Below are 26,514 nucleotides of genomic sequence, written 5' to 3'. Positions count from 1 at the left end.
ATTTGCTCTGTAGCCCAGGCATGCCCAGCTTGCCTTAGCTCCTCAAGCACAAACTTGCTCCAGCTCTCGCTGATATCTTTATGACCCTCAGAGAGGTTACCAATGTGCTCAGGTTGTGAAGCTATCTCCCAGCGGGTAGGTACCCTTTCTCTATCACAGATGATACACAGACATAAATCCCATTTGCAAATGGAGCTGCGAGGGACAGAGGGCCCGTTACCTTCCAGGGGCTGCTGTTCTCTCTCCCTGACCAAGCTGGCAGCACCCGAACCTGGTTCCTTGTAACCCCTGCCTCCCGTGGCAGCTGAAAATGGGGCACTGTGACTCATTTTCTGCAGGGGAGTTTTCCTGGGCGTTGTAGGTTTCTCTTTGCGCTGCTTTGTTCTTGCTGTTCTTTTCTGCCACCGCTTCACATCTGTGCTCAGGTGCAAGTTCTAGGTAACGGGTCACGCGCAATGCATTGAACTCTGATGCTTCTGAATTAGACAGGCCTCGGGCTCGGAGGGTTGCTTAAGAACCACAGGTTTTTATTGTGCTCAACTTCAGTTTTATCTTGTCTCTGCATTTTGCAGACTGTATCTTACCCTTCCTAAAAGAAAGGAAAATCTAGCATTCTCACGGCTCTAAAATTTCTAAAGCGAGAGAAGCATTGAAAGTTTCTGAAACACGATAGCATTGTTTCTGCATAGGCCCTGCCACACCTCAGATATGAGGCACGGTAGCATGTGGAGCTACCACTACCGCTGCAGGTCCTTAGAACAGCCCCCAGGACAGGACAGGACAGCAATGGAGTGGGCATGAGAACAAGAGCTCAGCCACACACCAGGGCCATCAGGAATGAAAGGAAGACATAGTGACTTGACAGTAGATCATTTTCAGGTTTCTTGTAAGCTCCACCATTCTGTTTTCACCTCCTTCTCACTCCAAGGGTGAAAGCTGGGGAGCCAAGAAGGGATTCCACTGCCAGGAATGTCATTTAGATTTTTCCAATGCCAGTGGTGCCATGGGGTGAAGGTACATGAAACCAGACACTAAGGCTGCCGGGTGATTATTGCCAACAACACGGGCAGGCAAGGCCTGTTCGGGGCTCCAGCTAGAGATGACCGGAGCATAAGAAGCCTCCTTTCACCCTAATGCCATTGTAGGGAATCGCCCTATTATAATGGTGCAGACACAGCCATATCTGCAGTAAGGTGGCTCCACAGCTCAGGGTAGGAAAGGAGAACCAGGGTGCCCCAAACACTCTGTAAACTTGGCTGTGTGTCCTGGGGCAAGTAAGTGGGCATTTGTTTGCTACAGAGTCTTGGGTTGTGTCCCAGTCTGACTTAGAACTTACCATGGAGCCCAGACCTGCCTCAGTTTCATGCCTCCAAAGTGATGGGTCACAGGCACCAGTCTCTCTCTTTTGCATGTGTGGTTTTTTCAAGACAGGGTTTCTCTACGTAGTTCAGGCTAGCCTCAAACTCACAGAGATCCCACTGCCTCTTCCTCCTGAGTGCAAGAATTAAAGACATACACCACCACTGCCTAACTCACACCCAATCTCTTTATGATCTTAAAAAAAATTACATTTTTCTGTGGGGAGGCATGTGTGTCATGGTGCATGTATAGAGGTCAAAGGACAGCTTTTGGGAGTTGGCTTTCCCTTCCCACTTTGTAGGTGCCAGGGATCGAGCTTGGGTAGTTGTTGGGCTTCGCAGCAAGTGACAGCCTGCTGAGCCGTGCTGGCAGCAAGCCTGGTCTCTAAATGAGGGTAATAACTGCACAACTGCTTTAGGGCTGAGACAGCTGGGTGAGGCTTTACATCAAAGTCCACAGAGGACAGTTAATGACTTGTACGTAGTTTTATCTATTTGTGTGTGGGTATGTGGACGTGAGTGAGGTACCTGAGGAGGCCAGAAGAAGGATTTTCTGGGAGCTGGGATTAAGGTTCTTACTGTGTAGCCCCGGCTGTCCTGAAACACACTCTGTAAACCAGCCTGGCCTCAAACTCACAGAGATCCCCCTGCCTCTGCTTCCCAAGTGCTGGGGTTAAAGACATGTATCTTTACACCTGGTTGGTTGTTTTTGCTTTGTTTCTAATAAATATTTATTTTATGTGTGTGTGAGTGTGCCTGGATATACGTATGTTCACTGTGTACATGCAGGTGCCTACAGCTGCCAGAAGAGGATACTGGACCCTTTGGAGCTGGAATTATAGGTTATGAGTTATCTGGTATGGGTGCTGGGAACTGAACTCGGGTCCTCTGCAATGGCAGCAAGTGTTCTTAACTCTTGAGCCATTTCTCTAGCCCCTTAAACATAATTTTAAAACTTAAATTTGTTGTTTTAACTAACATATGAAAAATGCGACTCCGGTAGAGTATTTGCATAGCATTCTAGAAGGCCCTGAAGTCTGTCTGTCCTCAGCATTTGAAAACAAAACAAAACAAAACTGGAGAAGCAGAAAAGTTTGAAGGTCTCCAAAGTAAACTTCACTACGGCGGGCTGGGCTGGGATTATAGAAAAGAGATTCAGCTGGGCCGTGGTATCCCTTGCCTTTAATCCCAGCACTCGGGAGGCAGAGGCAGGAGGATGTCTATGAGTTTGAGGCCAGAAAAACCAAAAAGAAAAGAAAAGAGGAGACTAAGGGAGCCAATTGCCTCCTAAAAGCGCTTAGTGCTGGCAAAAGTACATAGGACTAGCGAATGTTTTCAAATTAACATGAATTTACTTAAATCACCAAAGCCCTGGGGTGGGTGGTCATTGGTGGTGGCGCACGCCTTTAATCCCAGTACTCAGGAGGCAGAGGAGGCGGATCTCTGTGAGTTTGAAACCAGCCTGGTCTACATAGTGAACTCTAGGACTGCCAGGGCTATACAGAGAAACCCTGTCTCAAAAAACCAAAAATAAATTCAGATCACCAGAACAGTCCGTGTCTGTTTTGAGAAAATGGAAAGAAATCCATGTGCATCACATGGTCCCCTGCTAGTGAGCTAGCGCTGAGACTCAGGACCCTGGATCCCACTGGCCTGCCCCACACAGCCCCTGGTCCCTTCCAGGTAGCGGCCCTGCTGTCTCCTGCCGCCCTCCTCTCCTGCCAGTGCTCTACTGCCAGTTCTGTCTCTGTCAACACACTGTTTACTGCTGTCCTGGTCCCTGTCCTTCCCTTCACCCTGCGTGAGTCAGCATCCGCCTCGCTGCGCTGCGGGGGAGGGGGATTCATTGACTGTGGCTTTATGAAGTGCTCCGGTGACTGGAGGCCCTGGGACACCAGACTTACTGCTGCTTAGAGCAGGGGGAAGGGGATTTGAGGGGTTTGAGGCCATTGAAATGGTCCTTTGAGCCACAGGGTGAAGGCTGATGGCAGCAGGACTTGGCTGCAGTCCATACAGATAGGGGGTGGGGCCTGACGGTCAGGGGAGACCAGACCCTCTGTGTGTCCCAGGCCTGTGTGCCAGCGTCCTTTCCACTGTCTGGCCTCGGAGACTCAGGTCAATGCTCTCTGCTCATGTGTCCACTCTCTCCACCCCTTCTTTGACAGGGATCTGATGACTTTTAGGAGGCTCCCATTGTCCCCTGAGCCCCATCTCCCCGAGCGTCATCCTTTCAGGTTTGGGCTGTGCTGGGGTGCCGTCGCTGATGTGGATGTCCAGCACATGTTCAGTCTGGAGGAGCAGCGGAGTCGGAGTGTGCACGGAGGGCTTCCTAGAGGAGGCGATGCTTCATTGGGTTTTGGGAAGTGGGTAGAGTTTAAGATGAAGAGTTCCTCATTGTGTACACAAAAGCAAGGTTAGGAAACTTCTGGCAACTGGGAAGAGGGGTTGGTGGAGGTAGAAGAATGAAGACAAGAGAAAAACAAAGCTCAGCCCCCTCCTGCCCCCAAACGGGGTTTCTCTGTGTAACAGCCTTAGCTGACTTAGAACTTGCTCTGTAGACCAGGCTGGCCTTGAACAGCCTCTCCCACCAGACCTCCCAGAGCTGACTGACTCCTGGCTTCAGCACTGGGTTCCTCAGGCTGTGGCCCCTCCCACTTGCTGTGGCCCATCTCTTTGTTTTCTTTTCTTTCTTTCTTTTTTTTTTTTTTTTTTTTTTTTTTTTGGTTTTTTGAGACAGGGCTTCTCTGTAGCTTTGGAGCCTATCCTGGAACTAGCTCTTGTAGACTAGGCTGGCCTCGAACTCACAAAGATCCGCCTGCCTCTGCCTCCCAAATTTTGGGATTAAAGGCATGTGCCACCACCGCCCAGCTTCTGTTCTATCTCTTACCAGTCACCTCTGCCACATCATAGGATATAAGTGCTTCTGGGCCCAGCCCCTGACTCTGACAGAAAAAGGCCCATCTGTGGTGAGCCCTATGAGTGGAAAGCCTGGAAGACACCGGGCTCAGGGTTATTAGAGCGCAGGTCCAGACCCGGAACTGCTTCTTGCTCCCTGGCCCAGACAGCTCAGCATCACTGTTGTGTTTTCAGGTAGATTTTTAACTGCTTTATTATGTAGTCTTGATATTTCTCAGGGTGGGACCTGCTAGGAATAATTCTTAAGACAAGCCTCTCTGCCGATGCAAATAACTTCAGTCAGACAAAATTAGACCCAATAAAAGTTACCCACATTTAATGCAACGCTCCCGGGTGGCCAGGAGCATGGCGAGAGGAAGAGAGCAGGGGAGACCATGCAAAACCCGAGACCATGTGTTCCTTTTCTGGGCAGCTGCCTAAATAGCCTGTGGGAGTGGTCCTGACCCTCCCTGAGGAGGGGTCAGTGCTTGGCAGGCTTTCCCAGAGGTAGAGTCTGGACCAACGCAGCTCCCAGGGGGAGGGGTCTTGAAATGGATGGGTGCCAGGGGCTGGGGTGACTCTTTCAATCAATCATCCCAGACTGCTTGATATAGGGGTGTCATGGGGCTGGGGTCTCACTTTTGACCAAACAGGACCCTGTGTGTCCTTCCCCCCCCCCCCAACCTAGAAAGACTCTAATGTATGGATTGAAACAGACAGCTGCTGCGTGGAAAGGCCAGGGAGAGGCACAGAGAGACTGGCTTTTCTGGGCACGGGAATGGTTCCTGCCCAGGTACTGGGAGCAGATTTATTTCTGACTGTTTATGTGGGGGAGGCATATGGCAGACTTGAATTCTTTTGTTGATCCTGACAGGCTTAGATTTCATGGAGCTTAAAGAACTGGCAATTAGGAGACCTGGATTCTAATTATGGCAGCCCTTCCCAGTTATATAGCCCTGGTCAAGTCACCCTGCTTCTCTGACCCTTTTCCTTATCCATCAAATGAGGATCAGGCTGTGATACAGAATGAGAAGAGCAATGTGAAGACCCGAGCCCTGCTCCTTACATCAACATCTGAGTGTGTCTCTAAATGTGCCCTTTCTCTGTGCTGGACAACTATTGTCATGTGACTTGGGGTCACGGGGAGTCTCCCTCCCATTCTCCCGCCCCCCCCCCCCCCCCCCCCACCGCCTCTTACTCTCTCTTTCTCTCTTGTGGTTCTGGAGATCAGACCCAGGGCTTTGTTCATCCTAGACAAGCTGGAACCCTGAGCTATTCCCTCCAGTCTTTAGTTTACATTGTTTGTTTGCTTTTCGAGACAGGGTTTCTCTGTGTAGCCCTGACTGCCCTGGAACCCACTCTGTAGACCGGGCTGTCCTCAGACTCAGAGATCCGCTTCCCTCTGCTGGCATTAAAGGGATGTGCCGCCATGCTCCACTCTGCTCTTTTTCTTACATATTTTATTTTTAAGTGTGTGCGTGCATGCGTGTTATGTGCACTTGGCCTGGGAGGCCAGAAGAGGGCATCAGATCGTTTGGAGGTGGGGTTATAAGAGGTGCTGAGGACAGAACTCAGGTCTCCTGCAAGAGCATTAACCATTGTGTTGTCTCTCTAGCTCTATCTATTTATTCATTCTTTGTTGTTGTTGCAGTGTCTGGACTGACTCCATTAGCCTCCCTCATGCTGGGCAAAAACTTGACCCTTGAGCTTCAACTCTAAGCCTTCCTGTTTTATTTCTTATTCTCAGACATGTTCTCATTTAGTTGCTAAGGAAGGCCTAGAACTTGCTGTGTAGTCCATACAGTCCTTGAACTTGGGATCCTTCCTCACAGCCTCTACAATAGCTGCAATTACAGGCCTATCCTACCAGGCCCAGGTCACGAAGTTTTTAGAGGAGACAGACTCTGCTCCTTAGGCATTTTTTTGTTGAGCTTTCAAAAGCCCAGCCTGGTAGCCCTGCACTGGGGACACCATCGTCTCTTCCCCTTTAACACTGCTCAGTGTAAGAACCGAGAGTCCCTTCTGCCTTCCTCTTTCCGTGCTTAACATCTGACGATTGTATCTCAATCACAAGTAGTTAATGTTTGCTCTGTGCTAGAAGCCAGGGACTTGGGTGGCTCTAAGAAGTTCCCACCCACACAAAGAATAAATAAAAAAAAAAAAAAAAAAAAAGAACTTCCCAGCCTTGGTAACTTTCAGCCCAGCAGTGGGGGGTACATTCACAGCCGGGGGGGGGGGTACGTGCACAGCAGTGGGGGGGGACGTGCACAGCAGTGGGGGGGGACGTGCACAGCAGTGGGGGGTACATTCACGGCTGGGGTGGGGGGTGTACATGTACAGCAGTGGGGGGGGTATGTGCACAGCAGTGGGTCATGATAATGTATTTATATTATACTCAGCTGAAGGAAGTTTTACTTTAAATTTATCGCTATTGTATGTGTGTGCATGATGTGAGGGCCCATGAAAGGACACACACGCAACCGTGCCTACATAGGGGTTAAAGACAATTTTGTGTAATCGGTTTTCTCCTTCCACTTTTTTTTTGTTGTTGTTTGTTGCTGTTGTTGTTTTTTGAGACAGTGTTTTTGCACATAACCCTGGCTATTCTGGAACTCACTATGTAGACCAGGCTGGCCTCGAACTCACAGAGATCTGCCTGTCTCTGCCTTCCGAGTGCTGGGACTAAAGGCGTGCGCCACCACTGCTGAGCTCTCCTTCTACTTTTACTTGGGTTCTGGAGTCTGAACTCAGGTCACTAGGCTTGTACCACGGGAACTTTACCCACTGAACCATCTTGTTGGCCCTTGATGAAGATATTAATAGAGTAGTTGTCACGTTGTACATCGGGCACCAGCATTGTTTGGTGCTTTCTCTCCTCCTCTTTGAGATTCCCACTGAGTTGCACAGGCAGGCTTCAAACTTGTGGACCCCCTGTCTCACTATCTCAAGTAGGTAGGATTAAAGGAATGCACTCCCATACCTGGCTCACTGCTTGACATTTTTACCTGTATTGTCTCCTAATCCATCTACTTCTACCCACTGCCATGCTAGAGGTGGGCAAGTTGAGGACAGGAGCCGTAAAGTAACTTGACAAGGCCATATGCTGGTCAGTTACTGTATCCTGGTTGGGACCTAGTTTTTGCTAGCTGTGGAAACAGTGTGGGTAGGCACGCAGTCTTGTCTCCTGCACTTGTCTGGGAACCTGCTGAGGCAGTGGCTGAATCTGAGCTGCTCTTGCTCCTCGGGTCCCACCGATGAGATCATAGTGAGAACCCATGTCTGATTAACTGCCACCTGTTGTCCTAAGAGCTGGCAGCAAAGGCCCTTCTGGCTGAGCTCGGTGCATAGTTCCTGGGACGATGCCTTCAAGAGGACCGTGAGAGAGGAACTATGTGAGGACCTCCCTGGGGAAGAAGGGCTCATGGAAAAAATGGTTGCCTCTGGTCTTTCGGGAACAGCTCTGGGTCTCTTTAGTCCTGGGTGGGTCCTCTGAAAAGCCAGCTAGGAAGGAAGCCAGAGGTAATAGTGCGAATGACTAAGAGCAGACTCTGGGCCTGGATTGTGTGTCCAGTTACCGGCTTTGTGGATTTAAGCCAAGTTGCTTAATTAACCTTTCTATGCCTCAGTTTTCTCATCTAAAATTGTGTCCTCTCGAAGTCATGGTGAGGAGTGAATGAGATCAAAATGACCAGCACACAACATAACCTGTAGAGTCACCATCGCTTCCATGTGAGGCCCTGTCTCTCATTGCTGTGGTTGAAACGCTGTGGAGCATTGACGAGGAACTTAAAGAAATGGAATCACTGTGCATTGAAGAGAGAAGTCCCTTGGGCACCGGCTGAACTGCAGCCCCAGAGTAGTCTTCAGGCCTGGATGCAGGATGGCAGAGCCCCCGGTCTGCCGCCTGGTCCCTGGTGACCTGACACTGGTGGGCCTCAAAGACCCCTTGTCCCAGCCTCCCCCGTCTCTGCCAGGCCAGGCAGGCCTGTGACAAGCAGAACCAGGGACATGTGGTCACTGTAGGAACTGTGGGTAACATGGGCCAGCCCTGCCTGCTCCACCGTGCCCACCCAAGCAGATGGAGACAGCCTGAGAAATGAGAATAAAATGTTTTCATGGTGAAGGGCAGAGCAGCTGCAGAGAGCCTGGAGAATCCCCCAATCCAAACTCTAGTCATTTCTGTGGGTGCGTCTTGTGTGCACACATGGTCACACTAGCGAACACCTTTCCTCTCCCACAGCGCTTCTCATAGGGAGGCCAGCCTGCAGCTGCATTCATTGTGCAAGGCTGGGAATGTGGAATTCCACACCTTCCTGCCACACAGCTCTGGGTGGACAGTATGCCTGGAGGGACGAGGGACGCTGTGGGGCTTAAGGGGTCACTGCTTTGCAGTGCACAGCTCTTGTGAAACTGGTTCTGTGGCCACTGACCATATAATGCTGTCTGAGATCCATTCTAGCTCCCTTGTCTCTAGATCTGTTTCTAACTATGTCTGCCCTACCCGAATTCCACTGTAGCTAAGTCACCAGTACGACAACTTGAGCCCTGGAGGAGCCTTCGATACTGGCCCTTTGTCACCACACCAGGGACCCCATCAGTTGTTCTTGCCCCTCACTACAGGGGTCAGCCAGTTGCCTGTGTTTCAGGACACTTGGGGGATACAGGGTGGGGACAATTGGAATCACAGCCTCAGGAGAGGGACAATCAAGGACAGACCACAGGCAGGCAAGCTGCTTTCCCCAAGGAGTCTCCTCCTCCTGACAGACACTGCCCTCCCCCGAGCATTTTCCAGTAATGTTCCACCCACTGCAGGCAAGAAGCCAAGAGTGAAGAGATCCTGTAGCCTGGACTCAGCCTAGAGGCCCCTCAGGCCTGGAGACCCCTGCAGAATACTAGGAAGCAGGACCAAAGGGAAGACTGGGGGCAGGTGAGAGGGGGAGGATGCCAGGGTCACGACTGCAGCCCGGGTACCCTGGGAGCTGTCTTCAACAGAAGAAAAGCATATTGTCCCCTGGTCAGGAGACCCCCACACCCAGGCCTGAGCAGCCTGTGAGGGCACATCCTGCCTCTCGGAGCACCAGCTCCTCATCTGTAGGAACAGCAACTGCTCACCTGCCAGAGAGGACTCATTCCAGAGTAGCGTGGTCCCCTTGAGCTCCTCACAAGGTCCCCAGGGCCCAGCAGAGCCAGCTCAGGGAAAATATTGACACTCCAGACCACAGACTTGAGACAGCTGTGCTAGACAGAACCCTGCCTTACACACCCAGACTTGTCTTCCGCTGCATGCAGCACTGCCCAGCTGGTTGCCTGACCTCTGTGGGTACCAGAAAAAAGGTAATGACTGACCTGAAGGTTGTGAGAGGGGCCCAGAGGGAGCTCGCGTTCTGCCCTAGCAGACAGGGCACTCAGGGCACCAGCCACACAGTCGGGGCCTGTCTGCCGGAAAAAGAGAAGGGCTCATTTGGGGGGACTTGCAAAGAATTTGAACATTAGGGACTGGGGAGGAGAATGGGACAAGAGATGTACCTGCCAGCTGAACACTGGGTGTCACTGGTAGACTCTACGGCCTAGACATCTTTTTGGTTTTCCGAGACAGGGTTTCTCTGTAGCTTTGGATTCTGTCCTAGAACTAGCTCTTGTAGACCAGGGTGGCCTCGAACTCACAGAGATCTGCCTGCCTCTGCCCTCTGAGTGCTGGGATTAAATGTGTGCATCACCACCGCTCGACTAGCCTATAGACATCTTTTCAGCGCACAAGGTGACTTTGGAAATCAGGAGCATGTATGTACAAGGTAGCTTTGGGGTTTCCTTCCTGCCCTAAGACAGAGATGTGTTTTTCCCTAGTATGTTTTCCGTGTCTCCTGGGAGCTTGTCACTGTATGGGAACTGTGGTGTACTAGTGTTCCCTGGGTCAGTACCTGAGCATAGGAGGGACTTTGCTCAGTCCTGCCTTCCCAAGGCTCTGGGAGTAACGAAGGCGAAGATCTGTCCAGGCAGGTCCTGGAGGATCACAGTCATTTTCAAGAAGCACAAACTATGGAGTTTCCCAGCTCAGGGCTTCTAGGTAGGGAAGAGGAGGGAGCATCGCTCTTGAGCAAAGGGCTCAGTCTCTTGACCGAGCTGGCTTTGGGGTCTGAGTACCTAACATTGCGTCTGGGTACCCAGGTCTTCCCCCACCTTCCTACTGCAGAACCAAACCAAAGAACTCATAGGGAACACGGCTTTGTACACAAACCTGGCATCCCGAGCAGCCTGTGTATGGAGCCTCAGCATGGTCCACAACAAAGAATGGCATGCTGCTGATGGCCAGCACCGCTTGGGAAATGGTTGGTGGGTGTCAGGATGGCTTGATGGAGAGGGAGGCTAGGAGCTAAAATCTCAGAGTTACGGAGCTGGCTGGGAACTGGGCATACGATCTGGGTTCTCTCGTGACTCTGCTACTGACTTGCTCCGACCTTGGGCAAGTCCCTTTACCTTTTCAGCCTATGCTGCCCTGTCTTTAGAGTGGGTAGGATTGAACTAAAGGCAGAGTAGGGTGGCAAAGAGGTTTTACTTCACTTGCCAAAACTGATGGCTTTTGACCTCTTGGGATCTTGTCTGGAGCAGCTGCCTGGTGTCTGGAAAAGCATGCCTTGGTTATGTCCACGGCCTCCTGCCTGCCAGTCTGGGACCAGAAGTTTCTGATGTGCTCTGCTGGTTTGCAGATCCAGGCCTATCGTCCCCACGTTTCTCCTGGTGGTCTCTCTGCTGTCTCCACTTTAGCGCCGTTCACTGCTGGCCTGTGACTTAGACACCTCCATGGCATGGAGCTTGCCGCTTTCCCTGAGACAGAATCATTAGATTGTTCTTCCCTTGGTGGGGCAAAAGTCAGCCTCCCTGAACTTGTGCCAGAAAAGATGCCATGGACTCAGGAATAACTTGCTGCCTTGGGTACTTTGCACCTTGGTTGTCAGTTTAATTTCTGTCTGCTAGAGGTATATAGAACTGCTGCCTTCTGACAGTCTAGGACAGTGACAGAGACAGCTGATGAATGTTCTGTGCAAACATCAGGCCCAAAGTGGCTCAGAAGGTAAAGGTGCTTGCTGCTAAGCCTGAGGACCTGAGTTCAATTCCCAGGACCCATATGATAGAAGGAAAGAACCAAGTCCCATAGTTGTCCTGATATCCACCCATGTGCCATGGTGCATACCCACATATATATGCATGCATACACACACACACACATAAAATAAATGTAAATTTGAAAAATAATTTATTTTATACCACAGCCCTGTGAAGCTGGTATTATCCCTTCCATTTTACAGGCAAGGAAGCCGAGGCTCAGAGAGTTAAGAGAGCGGCCTTCTGAGACCAAGCCTGTGCACCTCTCGCCAGATGCTCTCCTGGTCCCCAGTCCTGTCCCCAACCTTCTGTTCTTCTGGCTCCCCTGAAAAGCCCACGGCCTCCCGTTCTCTCGTCCTTCACAGGTTTCCATGTGATCCCCACCATCTCGAGTATCGTCCCGGAGAGCTGCCTGCTGATCGTAGTGGGGCTGCTGGTGGGGGGCCTGATCAAGGGCGTTGGCGAGACGCCCCCCTTCCTGCAGTCAGACGTCTTCTTCCTCTTCCTGCTGCCACCCATCATCCTGGATGCGGGCTACTTCCTGCCGCTGCGACAGTTCACGGAGAACCTGGGCACCATCCTGATCTTTGCTGTGGTGGGCACGCTGTGGAATGCTTTCTTCCTGGGTGGCCTCCTGTACGCCGTGTGCCTGGTGGGCGGCGAGCAGATCAACAACATCGGCCTGCTGGACACCTTGCTCTTTGGCAGCATCATCTCGGCCGTGGACCCGGTGGCCGTGCTGGCTGTCTTCGAGGAGATCCACATCAACGAACTGCTGCACATCCTTGTCTTCGGGGAGTCCCTGCTCAATGATGCCGTCACTGTGGTGAGGGGTCAGGCCACACCACACGCACATGGGGCACAGGCAATGCCTAATCCTTTCACTGGTGATCATGTAGATGGCCATGTCTCTCCATGCTTGTGTGTCAGACAAGCGATGGAATGTGGAATCTATTCTCTCTCTTACTTCAGGACAACCTGAGGAGAGATGCGCTATTCTCATCTTACAGAACTAGAGACAGCCGTGGAAGTTAGACAACGTGCTAGAGTGTGGCAGAGCTAAGGTTTTAGGCAGTGAGCTTGATCTAGTCTGTCGCCCTGCAGGACCAGTAGGTCATTTGCTCCTTGGCCAGCTTGTATTTTGTTGCCGTCTTGCCCAATTGCTGAACTGCTTTGTTCTTTTCTTTCTTCATACCCATTAACCCTCCAAGGAGCCTTTTAGCTCTGGTGTTGGCTGTCTAAGAATTGGTATGTGCAGGGTTTGGGCAAAGGAAATGAGGAGTCTGCTCCCCCAAACCTCTAGAGCATCATAAGTGAATTTAGTAGATCTGGATTGACTACTTTTTTTGTGTGACTTTAAGCAAGAGACTCCTCCTCTTTTAGGCCTGTTTTCAAGTGACAGAGTAGTAGTGCTGTCTGCCACAGGCCAGATGTGTGCCTGGCAGAGCTCTGTGGGCTGCACATGTCCACAAGCCAGCTTCCTCAGGAAGCAGGTGTGTGCACGTACATTCTGTCCCCTCCAGAACTGGGCTCCTAAGAAAGGGTCTGCACACACAGGAAAACACAAACGACACAGAGGTCCGTGCCCAGTCCTGCTGGCACTGCGCTCTGTCATCTCCAGCCCCTCTGGATGCCACAGAAAGCAGAAACAGACGAGTGCTTCCTAGCCTTGGCCTCAACTTCTTCCCGTGCCCCTCACCACCTCTTATACAGCGGAGTCTAGCCTGATCGTTCAGTTCTCCATCTTGGCCTCTTTAGCAGCAGCCCCTGCCAAGGGACACAAGAGCCTCAGCTTATGCAGGACGCACCAAAGTTAGCCTGTCATTTTCCTGGGATTCCTATAGGAATTCTCCCGAGCCATCTGCTGCTTTTTCTCATGGTGGGAGTAGTGTGAGCTCAGACCACATTGGGCGCCAAAATGTAGGCATATCAAAGAGTTCCACACTAGCCCGGAATGGAGTATAACAAAGGTTTGTTTATTTGGGGATAAACTCACAGTAAGGGTAGCAATCTGTGATCCTCTGTGTGCATGGAAGCTGGGAGCCGAATCCAACAGAAAAAAGGGGTCGGGTCATGCACGATTTTCATGTGCACTTCTAGTCCTGAGATCACGCCCAAAATGGGCCAATATCTAAAAGGCTATTGACTTAAGGAATTCCCACAATAGAATTCTTCTTATTAATATGTATCTTAAGCCTGTCGGTACCTAAGTTGAACCCTGCCCAGCTGAGTCTGGATAGGAATTCATGTTGACACTACTGGAAACAGTGACATACTTTCATCAGGTTGATAACTCAGATCTGGGTGTGTAGGATCTATGCCATCTCCTGACTGTAGTGACAGTGGTGACCATGTGGTCAGTGTTCAGATGCTGCCAGTCTGAATGTAGCTTGCCTTATCTGGCTTGCATATTCGTTGGGGTTTCTATTCTGTGATAAAATACCAGAGCAAAAGCATCCGAGGAGGAAAGGGTTTGTTTGAGCCTACAGCCAGGTCAGGTCACATCCCATGGCTGAGGGAAGTGAGTACAGGAACTCAGGGCGGGTCCCTGGAGGTGGGGGCTGAAGCAGAAGCTGTGGAGGAGCGCTGTTTATTGACTCGCTCAGTCTGCCCAGAGGTGATACCATCCACAGTGAGCTGCGTCCTCCCTCATCAGCCTTTTAATCAAAAAAATTCCCGATAGCATTGGCTCCAGGACATCTGCTGGAGAGTCATTTTCCCAACTGAAGGTCTTCTTCCCAGGTAACTCTAGCTTGCGGGAAGATAGCAAAGAACAGCCAGGACCATGGCATTCTGATCCAAGTGTTACCACATGAAGAAGTGGAGGCATTAGGAGGCTCCACCAGCTAATGAGTGACATGCTTAGAGTCACGTGACCCCCACAGGCCTCCACCGTGTTCTCTCTACTTGTTACACTGGTCACAGCCGCAGGCTAGAAAGGAGGACCTGGCCTCTGTACTGTCCCAGTGGCCTGTGTGGCAGACCACGAGCTCACTTGAGCGTCCCCAGACCAGGAGTGAGGTTAGCCTTGGGTGGAGCACACCTGCGGCTGAGGCCTCTCCTGTCTGCCTCCCCTTCCTTCCAGGCCTGGAAACTCCCTATCTGGTTCCTGGCAGAGCTGTTTAGGGCTGGATTTGAGTAGCCTGGGGAGCCGCCATGTCGGTCCCTCAGAACAAAACCCAGAGACCGAGGAAGCAAATTCTAGGCCTGGTCCTGCCCCTTGGTGGGCTCCCCCGGCATGTTAGTTGATATGTCTGAGCCTCACTGTAGCAAGGAGATAGGAATAGGTATCCTTGGTCTGCATTCCAATAAAGATTGTCGGTACGTGATGACCACTGCGGACTTTCCCGTTGCCAGGCTGGGAAGCTGTAGAGGCCTCCAGCTCCACGACGTCTGAGCTTTGCTGTTCCTTGGAACTACCAGGACAGCTTGTTTAAATGGGGATTTGCCAGTCCCTCTTGATGGATCCCAGGTTGCATACGACCTAGCCTATGCATTTCCAGAGGTTAACGACAGGTCCTATCCTGGTTTGCTATTGGAACTGGCCTGCTTTGTGCCAGAGAGGCCGCGGTTTATACAAGGTCAAGCAGTGAGACACATAGACCTGGTGGCACCGGCAGTGGCAGCAGCACAGGGAGTATCGTGCTGAGCACTCCACTAGCTTACTTCTATGACGTGGGACTGCGCTTGCCTCCACCTCTTGGAAACTGAAGCACAGAAGATTAGGTTACCTGCCGTGTGTAGGAAGGGTTGCCGCTTGGCTGCCCAGCTTTAGAGCTTGCATTCATTACCGGCAGGATGTGCTGCAGGCCTCCAAAGAAGAAGGTCCCCGGTCCCCAGGCCAGAGTGCTATACCTACTCAGCACTAGGGTTTCTCTGCTACATGTAGGATATGTTCATGACTGTGGAGGGTGGGATAAGCATGGGTGGGATAACCAGGGAGCCGTGGGCCAGGGCCCTGCCCTCCTGCCCTCCTGCCCACCAGCCTGCCTGCCCTCTCCAGGTCCTCTATCACCTCTTTGAGGAGTTTGCCAGCTATGAGTATGTGGGCATCTCGGACATCTTTCTTGGCTTCCTGAGCTTCTTCGTAGTGGCCCTCGGCGGGGTGTTTGTGGGCGTGGTCTACGGGGTCATCGCAGCCTTCACCTCCCGGTTCACCTCCCACATCCGAGTCATCGAGCCGCTCTTCGTATTCCTCTACAGCTACATGGCTTACCTGTCAGCCGAGCTCTTCCACCTGTCAGGAATCATGGCGTGAGTCGGGCACAAGGGATGGGCTGGGTAGGGGAAGCCACTTAGCATGACATCCCCACATCTGTGTGGTCACCAAGGAGCTCCCCAGCACCCGAACTCTGGACTCCAGACTTCGCTGGTATCCACTGGAATGATCCAGGTCATTAGCAGATTGAACTCTGGGGTTCAGTTCTGAAGATTGCCTGAAAGCGGATGAAGCAAAAAGCAACCTGTGTTGGGGCTAGGCTCAGTCACAGGAGGCAGAATCTCATGCTGCCTGAGGTCTTAGGTCTCAGTCCTGCCTCTTCCTCCCTTTTTCTCAAAGTGGATCACAAGATGGAAGCTTTCTCCCTAGAAAGGGATTACCAGCATTCACCAAGCCTAAGTCACAAAAGCCCTGAGGCCTCTGTTGAGTTTGCAGTGGGCCATGGGGAGAGTCAGTGAGGGACAAGGAGAACGGAAGTGTGAGGCCAGTCTAAACTGGGGGACCCTGGGTAGTGGGGACAAGCCTGCAGAGTTCCCCAGAGCAGTGGTTGTCAACCTGTGGGTGATGACCCTTTCACAGGGGTCACCCAGGGCCATCAGAAAACACTGATATTTTCATTATGAGTCATAACAGTAGCAAAATTACAGTTATGAAGTACATTGAAAATAATATTGTGTTTGTGGGGTCACCACAGCGTGAGGAACTATAAAGGGTCACAGCATTAGGAGGGCTGAGAACCACTGCCCTAGTGGGACCTGTGCCTTGGGAGCATCGCACATGGAGGGACTGAACCCGAGAGGCCACGCTGGGCAGATGCAGTGTGGCCTCAGAGAAGAGGCCGAGGCTTTGGAGTTGAGCGGACTCAGCTCAGTTAGACAGTGGGGGGACTTAGTTTTCCGAAAGTACTGTCTCGTGTGAAAATGCAAGAATTCACTGGCCCCGTGTGTACTTAATGTGAGGGTCAAGGAGGCACAGTGGGTATCTGGTCCTTATGCGGTCCTAGTAGGCAGGTGGTTGTTCAGCCTGTTAGCAGTGGGCGCAGCTCACCCTGAACCCTTTCCTTCTCCACCCCAAGCCTCATCGCCTCAGGAGTGGTGATGCGTCCCTACGTGGAAGCCAACATCTCTCACAAGTCCCACACCACCATCAAATACTTCCTGAAGATGTGGAGCAGCGTCAGCGAGACCCTCATCTTCATCTTCCTCGGGGTCTCCACTGTGGCTGGCTCCCACCAGTGGAACTGGACCTTTGTCATCAGCACCCTGCTCTTCTGCCTCATCGCCCGGGTCCTGGGTAAGGGCCAGGCGCAGGCTGAGGGAGGAATGTGTGACTGCGACCGTGTGACCGCTGTGGAGGAGCTGTGATACAGTGTGAGGCCAGACCCAGGTCATAGGCGGTGTGTGTGTGTGTGTGTGTATGTGTGTGACGGTGACTGTGGAGGAGTCAGGCTCTGTGTGTGTGTGTGTGTGAGAGAGAGAGAGAGAGAGACAGTGACTGTGGAAGAGCCAGGGTGTGTGTGTGTGTATGTGTGATGGTGACGGTGACTGTGGAAGAGTCAGGCTCTGTGTGTGTGTGTGTGTGTGTGTGTGTGTGTGTGAGAGAGAGAGAGAGAGAGAGAGAGAGAGAGAGACAGTGACACAGTGACTGTGGAAGAGCCAGGGTGTGTGTGTGTGTGTGTGTGTGTGTGAGAGAGAGAGAGAGAGAGGCGGTGACTGTGGAGGAACCAGGCTGTGTGTATGTATGTGTGAATGTCTGTGTGTGTGTGGTAAGGTACAGTACTATCTGGGTTGTATTGTATGGTACAATATGTAGAGGAGGTGGCCTGTGGGTGTGCAGTACAGTGTATTGAGGGTGCTAGGCTGTTGGGTGTCTATAGTATAGCATGTGGAGGGGCTGAGTTGTGGGGCATGTCCAGTACAGTCTGTAGAGGAGCTAAAGTGTGGGTGTATCTACGACAGCGTATTGAGGAACCAAGATGTGGGGTGTCTGTGGTGTAGGTATAGAGGGGCTGTCTACAACAGCGTGAGAGGCTGAGTTGTGGGTGTATAGTGTGTGGAGAGGCCAGTTTGTGAGATGCGTACAGTGCAGTGTGTTCCTGGCTGAACGGTTCCTAGCTGCTCCCGTTTCTTCTCTGCAATGCTGATGTCATTTGAGACCACGTGGGGAGAGACGCTCCCTGCTCGTAGTTAGTATGGAGACGCTGGGGATGGTGTCACAGAGAGTCATGGTGAAGGGCTTTGCGACCCTCCAACAGCCCAGTGGCTTTCTCAGGCCCTCAAAACCCAGCCTGTCGTAGCACATATGCCCAAAGCCACCAGGCTGGTGTCGCCTGTGGTTCCACCCCCATATGCCAGATTGTCCTTGCTTCAGTGGCTAGGCCACTGCTTCCCTCTGTATCTTACTCCCTTTTCTCTGTGCTGAGAGCCAAGTCTATGGTTCCCATTACATTTGCACGGAGCCCTCTGTACGATGGTCTGTGTGTGCCTGTGGGCGTAGAGCCCTCGTGTGCCTGTGGACATGGAGCCCTCGTGTGCCTGCGGCCATGGAAGCCAGAGGTCCACAGTGGGTGTCTTTCCCTGTCCCTCTCTACATTTTCTTTCTAGTCTTTTGTTTGGGTTTTCTTTTTTCTTGTATGTTTGTTTTAGTTAAGGTCTTACTGTGTAGACCAGGTTGGGCTAGAACTCTTGGTAATCCTTCTGCCTCCTCCTCGTGAGTACTGGGATTACAGGTGTAAGCTGCCTGTTAAGAGATTTGTGGGATTTTTTTTATTGTTGGCAAGCAGGTTTTGTTTGTATGTTTTGTGATGCTGGGGACCAAGCATGCTGAGGACCACCTCATGCATGCAGGGCAAAGCACCCTTCTGCGTCTCTCCCCTCACAGCCTGCATTGTGAAATACACTTTATTACGGATAGTTCCCAATATATAGAAAAGGAGAGACAGTAAGATAGTTATTTCCCGGGGCTGGAGAGGTGACTCAGCAGTTAAGAGCATTGCCTGCTCTTCCAAAGGTCCTGAGTTTAATTCCCAGCAACCACATGGTGGCTCACAGCCATCTAAAACGATATCTGATGCCCCCTTCTGGCCTGCAGGCAGACACACAGACAGAATATTGTATACATAATAAATAAATAAAATATTTTTTTAAAAAGATAGTTATTTCCCTCCTGCTCATCTGTTTTAATAAGTAACTATTCATTACCACTCTTTTGTCTCCTCATCCCTTGACCTGTAGCCCCTGAAGGCCTCTGGGATATCTTCAGAATATCTGCAGGCTGGGGAACCCTTTAAAGAGCCACCGAGCTCTTGGGTTGAGTGAGCTGGAGCTTCTGGGCCGAGGGACCCAGGAAATGAGTGAGCTAAATGGGCTTAGTGGGAGGGGCATCCTGGGCGACCTGACCTCTCCTCTGCCTGCTCCCTGGCAGGTGTGTTGGGCCTGACCTGGTTCATCAACAAGTTCCGCATTGTCAAGCTGACCCCCAAGGACCAGTTCATCATCGCTTATGGGGGCCTGCGCGGGGCCATCGCCTTCTCCCTGGGCTACCTCCTGGACAAGAAGCACTTCCCCATGTGTGACCTGTTCCTCACTGCCATCATCACGGTCATCTTTTTCACAGTCTTTGTGCAGGTGCTGGGCCCAGGATGGGCATGCCCCTGCCTTGGGGACCCTGACTTTTCTGGTGGAAAGCGCTATGGGTACCCTGTGCTAACTTGCCACATGACTTTGGGCAAGCCATCTCGCTTTGTGACCTCAGCTCCCAGCTGTGGTATTGGCCATTGTGAAATCAGTGGTTAGTGTGTGAAGTGACCAGAGTGCGCCCAGCTTTGTTAGAGCCGCGGATGTGACGTGCATAGCTGGCAGGCCGGAGATCTGACTGTCCCAGCTCAGGGTAGGGCTGCGGTGCTTTCCTGGTTGTTGTTTCTAGCATCACAGAACAGGCAGCTGAACATCTCTTGAGCCGGGAAGCCTGAGGCCTGGGCTCAGCCTAGTGTCCACTAGCTGTGTTTCTTGGGGCGGCACACCTGTCTGTGTCTCAACTCTCCATTTGTGAGGCGAGGAGACCAGGCCAGATGATCCCTAAGAGTCCTTCAAGCCTGCTGGTCAGTGACTGCTGGGCATTTAAATGAGCCAGGCTTAGCAGAGACCCATCTCTACCCACCTCTCCAAGGGAGTCTATGTTGTTGCCCACTGCTCTCCCGTAGCTGCCTGGCCTAGAACAGGTGACAAACTGTTGGACCTCTATTTCTCTTTCATCCTGTGTCTTGCCTGGGCACTAGTCCTCACCCAGTGCAGAAGGACACACCTTTGCCTTCTCATGAGAAAAAGATATGGGGAGACCTCCTGGAGTGGGGTGCAGTGTCTGCCTTTTTACAGGAGCCAGCTCCTCTTTGCCCTCTTTCCCTGCCCCATCCTCAGACGCCCTGCCTTATCTCGACCTTGCTGTTGTGTCTGTTCGGTGGATTTCCAAGCCCCCTTTCACTGAAGGTGGCATGGTTCTGACCCCCTTGAACCAGCCTGCCTCTGGGGTTGCTCATTTTGGCCCTAGGAAATCCTTCAGCCTCTGTACTGCTCAGTTCCCTCTTCTGTAAAATGGGAACATTTTAAGGAGCCATCTTTCAGGGATATTGCAGGTATTGAAGCCCGAATACTAGGGAAACACTAAGAACCTGTGAGGGGGCAGTGCAGAGGTGGCCCTCTGTCTGCAGGGGGCAGTGTGGAGGTGATCCTCTGTCTGCAGGGGGCAATGCGGAGGTGGCCTTCTGTCTGCAGGGGGCAGGTGGTCCCCTGTCTGCAGGGGGCAGGTGGCCCTCTGTCTGCAGGATCAGTGTGGAGGTGGCCCCCTGTCTGCAGGCCTGGGTTCTTGGGCTACAGAGCAGATCTGTGGTAGAGCCCACACTGAACCCAGGGCCCAGCTAGAAGGGCAGTGAGTCTTGTTCCACAGGTTGGGTTGTTAGACCTCTGACAGGAAGAAGTGCACTTTAAAGACCTGCCTTTATTTACATACTGAGGTAGAGAGTGAGAAGCCCAGTCCTGGGAGATTGAGGACCTCAAAGGGGAGATTCTCCTTGCCTTGGGGTGGGGGTGCCCCTCAGGAAGAAGGGATGTTCCCCAGCCTCCCTGCTGGGGTAACAGAACCAGGATGTCTGATACTTACCTGCCCTCCAGGGTATGACCATTCGGCCCCTGGTAGACCTGTTGGCTGTGAAGAAAAAGCAAGAAACTAAGCGTTCCATCAACGAGGAGATCCACACCCAGGTACTGGAGGCTGGGCTGGGCCTTGGGTTGCAGGAGAAGACTGGAGCTGGGGCACAGCTGGACCTTAAGCATACCTTCCTTCATCTCAGTGCTAGGTGATCTCTCAGCCCCCAGAGGTCCCCCACCACCCCAACTCTAGCTGAAGGGGACGTGTGGTGTGAACATTTGGGAGCCCAAGAGGCTGTTATACCACCCCTGGCTCTACTTGACACCAACCTCTGTCATTAGTTGCACATGGGGTTGGGGGGGCACACCAGAGTGTTTGGCCTGGGCTTCAGGATGAGTGAGGGAAATGCGCCACCTCTTGGCTAGTCCTGGAATTACAGGACCCGGCTAAGCAGACCCATAGTTGGGGTGAAGGTGGGTGGGGTAGGGAAGGAGCCCAGTAGTAAGGCTTGACCTGGCCCTGGGCCCATTACAGTTCCTGGACCACCTTCTGACAGGCATCGAGGACATCTGTGGTCACTATGGCCACCATCACTGGAAGGACAAGTAGGTGAAGGTCTGGTGGGCAGGAGGGTGGGGAGGACAGTTAAGGGTCCTTGGGGGTCTGGGCATCTTCTCATGCCTACAAACTAGCCTCATCCACCTCTCTCCTCCCACAGGCTCAACCGGTTTAATAAGAAGTACGTTAAGAAGTGTCTGATAGCTGGCGAGCGCTCCAAAGAGCCCCAGCTCATTGCCTTCTACCACAAGATGGAGATGAAGCAGGCCATCGAGCTGGTGGAAAGCGGAGGCATGGGCAAGATCCCGTCTGCTGTTTCCACTGTCTCAATGCAGTGAGTGCCACTGGCCAACCTGGGCAGCATCTGTACCCAGCTTAGCTCCCCCAGCCATAGCCTGGGATGGCTACCGGGGCCATGTTGTTGTCTACCTAGTCAAGGTGGACTTTGACTTGAAGCCATACTTGGACTTAGGACTTTGGCTACGCACCCCTGGGCTGTCCCCCAGCATGGCCTCCTGCTGCCAAAATGGAGACCTAACCTATGTTCTGTTGTCCCAGGAACATCCACCCCAAGTCCGTGACTTCAGATCGCATATTGCCAGCACTGTCTAAGGACAAGGAAGAGGAGATCCGCAAAATCTTGAGGAGCAACCTGCAGAAGACCCGGCAGCGGGTGAGGCCCTGCCCTAGCCTGGCGCCTTCTTAGCTGCTCTCCTCTGAGCCTCCTTGGCCCTGGCCTCCCAGCCCAGCTTGAGTCCTCTCCTCCCCTGATGACTGTTCTTCCCTCAGCTGCGGTCCTACAACAGACACACTCTGGTGGCCGACCCCTACGAGGAAGCCTGGAACCAGATGCTGCTCCGGAGGCAGAAGGCCCGGCAGCTGGAGCAGAAGGTGCGTGTCAGGCTGGGCCTGCCTTTCGCGTGCTCGAAGCTGGATTTCTCTTCTGCACTCTCACCCCAGGGCACCTCCGGCTCTGCTGGGCTCCTCTGAAGGCATGCACCTGTTTCAGACACAGACACAGCCCGGGAGGTTTGCTAGTGGAGTGAGGCTTTGGGCTTTATCCCCTGAGGAGTGATGTGGGGAAAGGGTGGGGATGACAGAGAGAGAAACAAGTGAGCTCAAGGGACACTGGGAAGTGTAGTTAGCACAACTTGGTGACTGGGTTACTAGTTTGAGGTGGGGTCACCAGGAGGAAAGGAATCTAAAGGGCTGGTAGAAGTCAGAATGCCCAGGAAAGGAACAAGGCTTGATGCTAGGTAAGGAGCTGAGCTCAGCTGTGGTGTATTGGGTTTACAGTACTGTGGGCCATATGGGACTTAGACATGCCGCCCCGGCTTGTGTTTTATTGCTATTGTTTTGATCTAGAATCTTGGGGTCAGCTGTGGGCTGAAGGCAAGACTAGCACAAAGAAGATCTGTTTGAGTTTGCCCAGGAAGGTGGCACAGCTTGCTGAGCCTGGGACAAGTCCCCTGAAGGCCCCGAAGTGTCACTGTGGGTGCCGGTACAGGCAAAGGGAGTGCCCATCATCTCGGTGTCTTCCAGAGGACTTCTGCCAGCCCACTACCCACACTCACCCTGTCCACTCTCTCTGTCAGATCAGCAACTATCTGACGGTGCCAGCCCACAAGCTAGACTCACCCACCATGTCACGGGCCCGAATAGGCTCAGGTAAGGTTAAAGAGGGGCCCCCAGGCTGGGTGTTTGTGCCGGGGAGAGCCTCAGAATCATAGGGGAAGACGAACTTTTCCCGTCATGACGTCTTCTCATGTGGAAATAACCTTGAGTTATTTCCACATTGGAAGGGCTGTGTGTTCATAGAGAGGGCAGCACAGCTCTGCTCTGAAACCCAGGCACAGAGGTGCTGCCAGGGGGACTCAGGGTGGACTGCAGTGGGCAACATCACAGAGCATCCGGTAGGGAGGCAGAAATACTAGTCCATGAAGAGGAACAGGGGCAGACCTAGGCCCACAGGTCATGGCTCGGGAAAAAGCCCCATTTCTATCTCTTTAAAAAAAAAATTATTTAACTTTATCTTATGGGCATTGGAGTGAGGGTGTCAGATCTCCTGGAACTGGAGTTACACACAGTTGTGAGCTGCCATGTGGCTGCTGGGAATTGAACCCTGATCCTCTGGAAGAGCAGCCAGTTCTCTTAACTGCTGAGCCATCTCTCCAGCCCAAAGCCCTATTTCTTAACCTGTGGGACACCAGTGGGAACCCCTGATCCAAGGAGAGCAACCGTGTGATGGAAGAGCAGCTGGTAATGGGCGTGAAGCCCTTAGACACGGATGTACTCATGGAAGCTCTGAGAGCCTCTAGCACAGGCTGAAGGGGTCCCTGAGGTGTGGCATGCACTGAGCAGGGCTCGGGAGCAGAGCAAGTCCGCCCGTCCATGCTTTGTTTTTAATCCGCAGATCCATTGGCCTATGAGCCCAAGGCAGATCTGCCTGTTATCACCATCGACCCAGCATCCCCACAGTCTCCCGAGTCTGTGGATCTGGTGAATGAGGAGTTGAAGGGCAAGGTCCTAGGGCTAAACCGGGATCCAACAAGGATGACTCGGGAGGAGGAAGATGATGATGAAGATGGCGTCATCATGATGCGGAGCAAGGAACCCTCCTCCCCAGGCACTGATGATGTCTTCACCCCTGGACCAAGTGACAGCCCCAGCTCCCAGAGGATACAGCGCTGCCTCAGTGACCCAGGCCCTCACCCTGAGCCCGGGGAGGGGGAGCCTTTCATTCCCAAAGGGCAGTAGGCCCAGGCCAGTGGGTGTCCCATAGACTCCCCCACAGAGTGGGGGCTGGGTGCTCCCCTTGCCCTTTGACCTGGATTGGCCCTGCCCCCTTCCTACGCATGGCAGCTGGGTCCACAGCCCCCACTGCAGCACGGCTTGCCCCTGCCTCCTGGGAAGTGTCCTCTCCCACCAGAACTGCCTTTCCAATCCATTTGGCAGAGAGTTGGGCTGGTGAGGCAGGCTCTGCCCTATCTCTAGATCCAGGCTCTCCTGTCCTGGAACCAGGGCTCTACGAGGCCCTCCCTTCCCACAGTTCCCTCCTCATCCAAACCAATTTTCCATCTTTGATCATCATTTCTAACCAAAGAGCCACTGGCTCCACTGTCGCCCTGAGGAAAGGAGGGAGCTGAACCTTCCTTGGCCTTGACAGGGGGGCCTCCTGAATCAGAGGCCAGCAGGCATGTGGTTGGGGGACAGACGGGGGACCCATGGCAGACCCACGCTATTCCTGCCAGCCATGGTACCCTGGCCCGCCACCTGAGCTGCCCTCACTCAGAGCTGCTGGCTCAGGGCACCTCTGAGCTCCTACTGGGTACTATGACTCAGGGGATGAGGACCACGGGCCTTCTGGGGCTGGTGCTGGGAGGGACTGCCCGGGCTCCAGGTAGTGCTGCCTTCTTCCATTCTGTTTGCACCTCCACGTAAGTACGATTCCGTTTGCACAGAGGCACTCCTGTTTTCAGACCCTTGGAGACCTCCACCCCAGTCAGCTCCACCCTCTCCCCTCCTCCTTCCTTCCTGCTGTCTGCCACCTTCCCCTAAATCGAACCTCTGCCCGCTGGGCTCTTTGTCCACGGCACTGATTGAGACGTGGCCCAACTTGTCAGGATTCAAGCTCACGAGCAAGGGGCCTCCTGGCACCTACCTTGCTCATGGGCCTGCATTACTTCTGTTGGCCTGTTCCACCACCCCCTAGCCAGACCCCTCTCTTACCTGCATACATAGCTTGCAGTGAAGCCCAGCCTGGGAATAAGGCTTCCACTGAGGGTGTCCTGTCCTGGCCAGGGCTGCTGGAGTAGACAGAGCACTGGACCCCAAGAGGCCTTTGCTCACAAGCACATACTCCCTTTTGCCACCATGGCTAGGCACAAGCCCATGGGTGCCTGTCCAGCCCCCAAGCACTCCCTCCCAGGATTGTGCAGTAGTCAGAGGGGTCCCTCCCAGGGGATGGGGCCATGGGTGCTTGGCCCAGCTGTCTCCTCTCCATGCAAGTGCTGTTTTGGGCAGGAGTTGCCATGCAAGGTGACATCGACAACCATGTACAAAGCCACTGCAGCTGCCGCCGCTCTGCCACCTGTACAAAAGAAACTGAACCTTTTTCATATTCTAATAAATCAATGTGAGTTTTTTATTTATAAGAGTCCAGGGCTGCTTTCTGGGAATGAAGGCACCTGAGGAGCTAGGTTCAGAGCCTGACACAGAGCTGCTGCCACCATCATCTGCTGATGGGGTTGATACTGTGTGCCAAGTGCTGGAGATATGGTGTGATGGGGTACAATGTCTGCGCTCGGGGCCTCAGCTTGGTGCTGAAGGGCAGCCGTTCCCGGTGCTCACATGGATAGAAACCCTGGTGTGTGAGTGGGGGCAACAGGGCAGCAGACTGTTATCAGGGAGACTCCTGACTGGCACCCAGGACTGGCTCCTGCGGAGGCCAATGGGAGACATTCAGGCCTGAGGAAGGCCAGTGCGAGTTTTCTCTACTTTTCCTTAACAAGTCTGTTTGCTCTACTTGATAAAAGCCACTAAGTATGTCTGGCTCCGAGGAACAGAGGGGAAGGGTGGGACCTTGTAGTTTATGTTTGGGATCTGAGGGCAATGCAAAACCTCTGAAGCCCTGTGTTCTCACCTGGGAAAGCGGGACCGTACAGTCCCTGTATGTACCCTGTAGGAAGAAGGGGTTTGTGTGTAATGCCTAGCTGGAACTGCATGGCATTTCCAGTAGTTGACCACCAGAGGGCAGTGAGATCTCAGCACAGAGGAACCTGTACTGTCCAAGAGGCTCTGGGACCTGGATTCAGAGCTGACTTTACTGAGGATGTCTGAAGGAGGCCATGCCAAAAGGATTATAGGAAAGGACCACATTGCATCCCTGTGTTGATGTCCCAGCAGGGAACTGCCGAACACTCCGAAGGTGCTGACAGTGTTATGAATACCCACCAAGGATGAGGCCCAATAGAGCTCACTTTAGGGAAACATCCCCCGCCTCTCAACCAGCGCAGGACTCTGCCTGATCCTGGGCAGGAGGGGTAGAAGTAGAAGGGTTCCTTGAGGCCAACCTGGGGCTCCATGACCACACCCTGTTTCAAGGACAACAGCAATAAAAGGTTCTAGAGCCGCACTTGAGAGCTGTGTCTGGAAGGCCCTCTCCAGCCACGCTGAGCCCATAAACAACAGCACAGCTACCTGTGGCTCAGAATTTCCACTTGGATTTTTCTGACTGGGATG

General features: G+C 52.8%; 1 protein-coding gene across 1 annotated transcript in view; it reads left to right on the top strand.

Annotated features, from left to right (window-relative positions):
- The window catches only part of Slc9a1 (solute carrier family 9 member A1), a 57,432-nt gene extending 32,012 nt beyond the window's left edge, over positions 1–25,420 (top strand). Inside the window, exons 2-12 of the mRNA XM_048434098.3 lie at positions 11,720–12,180; positions 15,358–15,608; positions 16,649–16,866; positions 18,997–19,199; positions 20,739–20,828; positions 21,250–21,320; positions 21,434–21,607; positions 21,832–21,946; positions 22,063–22,164; positions 22,869–22,941; positions 23,687–25,420. Of these exons, the coding sequence (XP_048290055.1) occupies positions 11,720–12,180; positions 15,358–15,608; positions 16,649–16,866; positions 18,997–19,199; positions 20,739–20,828; positions 21,250–21,320; positions 21,434–21,607; positions 21,832–21,946; positions 22,063–22,164; positions 22,869–22,941; positions 23,687–24,030 (2,102 nt within the window). The 3' untranslated portion in view covers positions 24,031–25,420. The remainder of the gene's footprint in view (positions 1–11,719; positions 12,181–15,357; positions 15,609–16,648; positions 16,867–18,996; positions 19,200–20,738; positions 20,829–21,249; positions 21,321–21,433; positions 21,608–21,831; positions 21,947–22,062; positions 22,165–22,868; positions 22,942–23,686) is intronic.
- The last annotated feature ends 1,094 nt before the right edge of the window (positions 25,421–26,514 follow it).

The sequence above is a fragment of the Myodes glareolus genome, chromosome 3 (genome assembly GCF_982192425.1).
Source record: "Myodes glareolus chromosome 3, mMyoGla1.1, whole genome shotgun sequence".
Classification (NCBI taxonomy): Eukaryota; Metazoa; Chordata; class Mammalia; order Rodentia; family Cricetidae; genus Myodes; species Myodes glareolus.
Note: the sequence above shows the minus strand (reverse complement) of the source record. Positions and strands in the feature narration are given on the sequence as shown.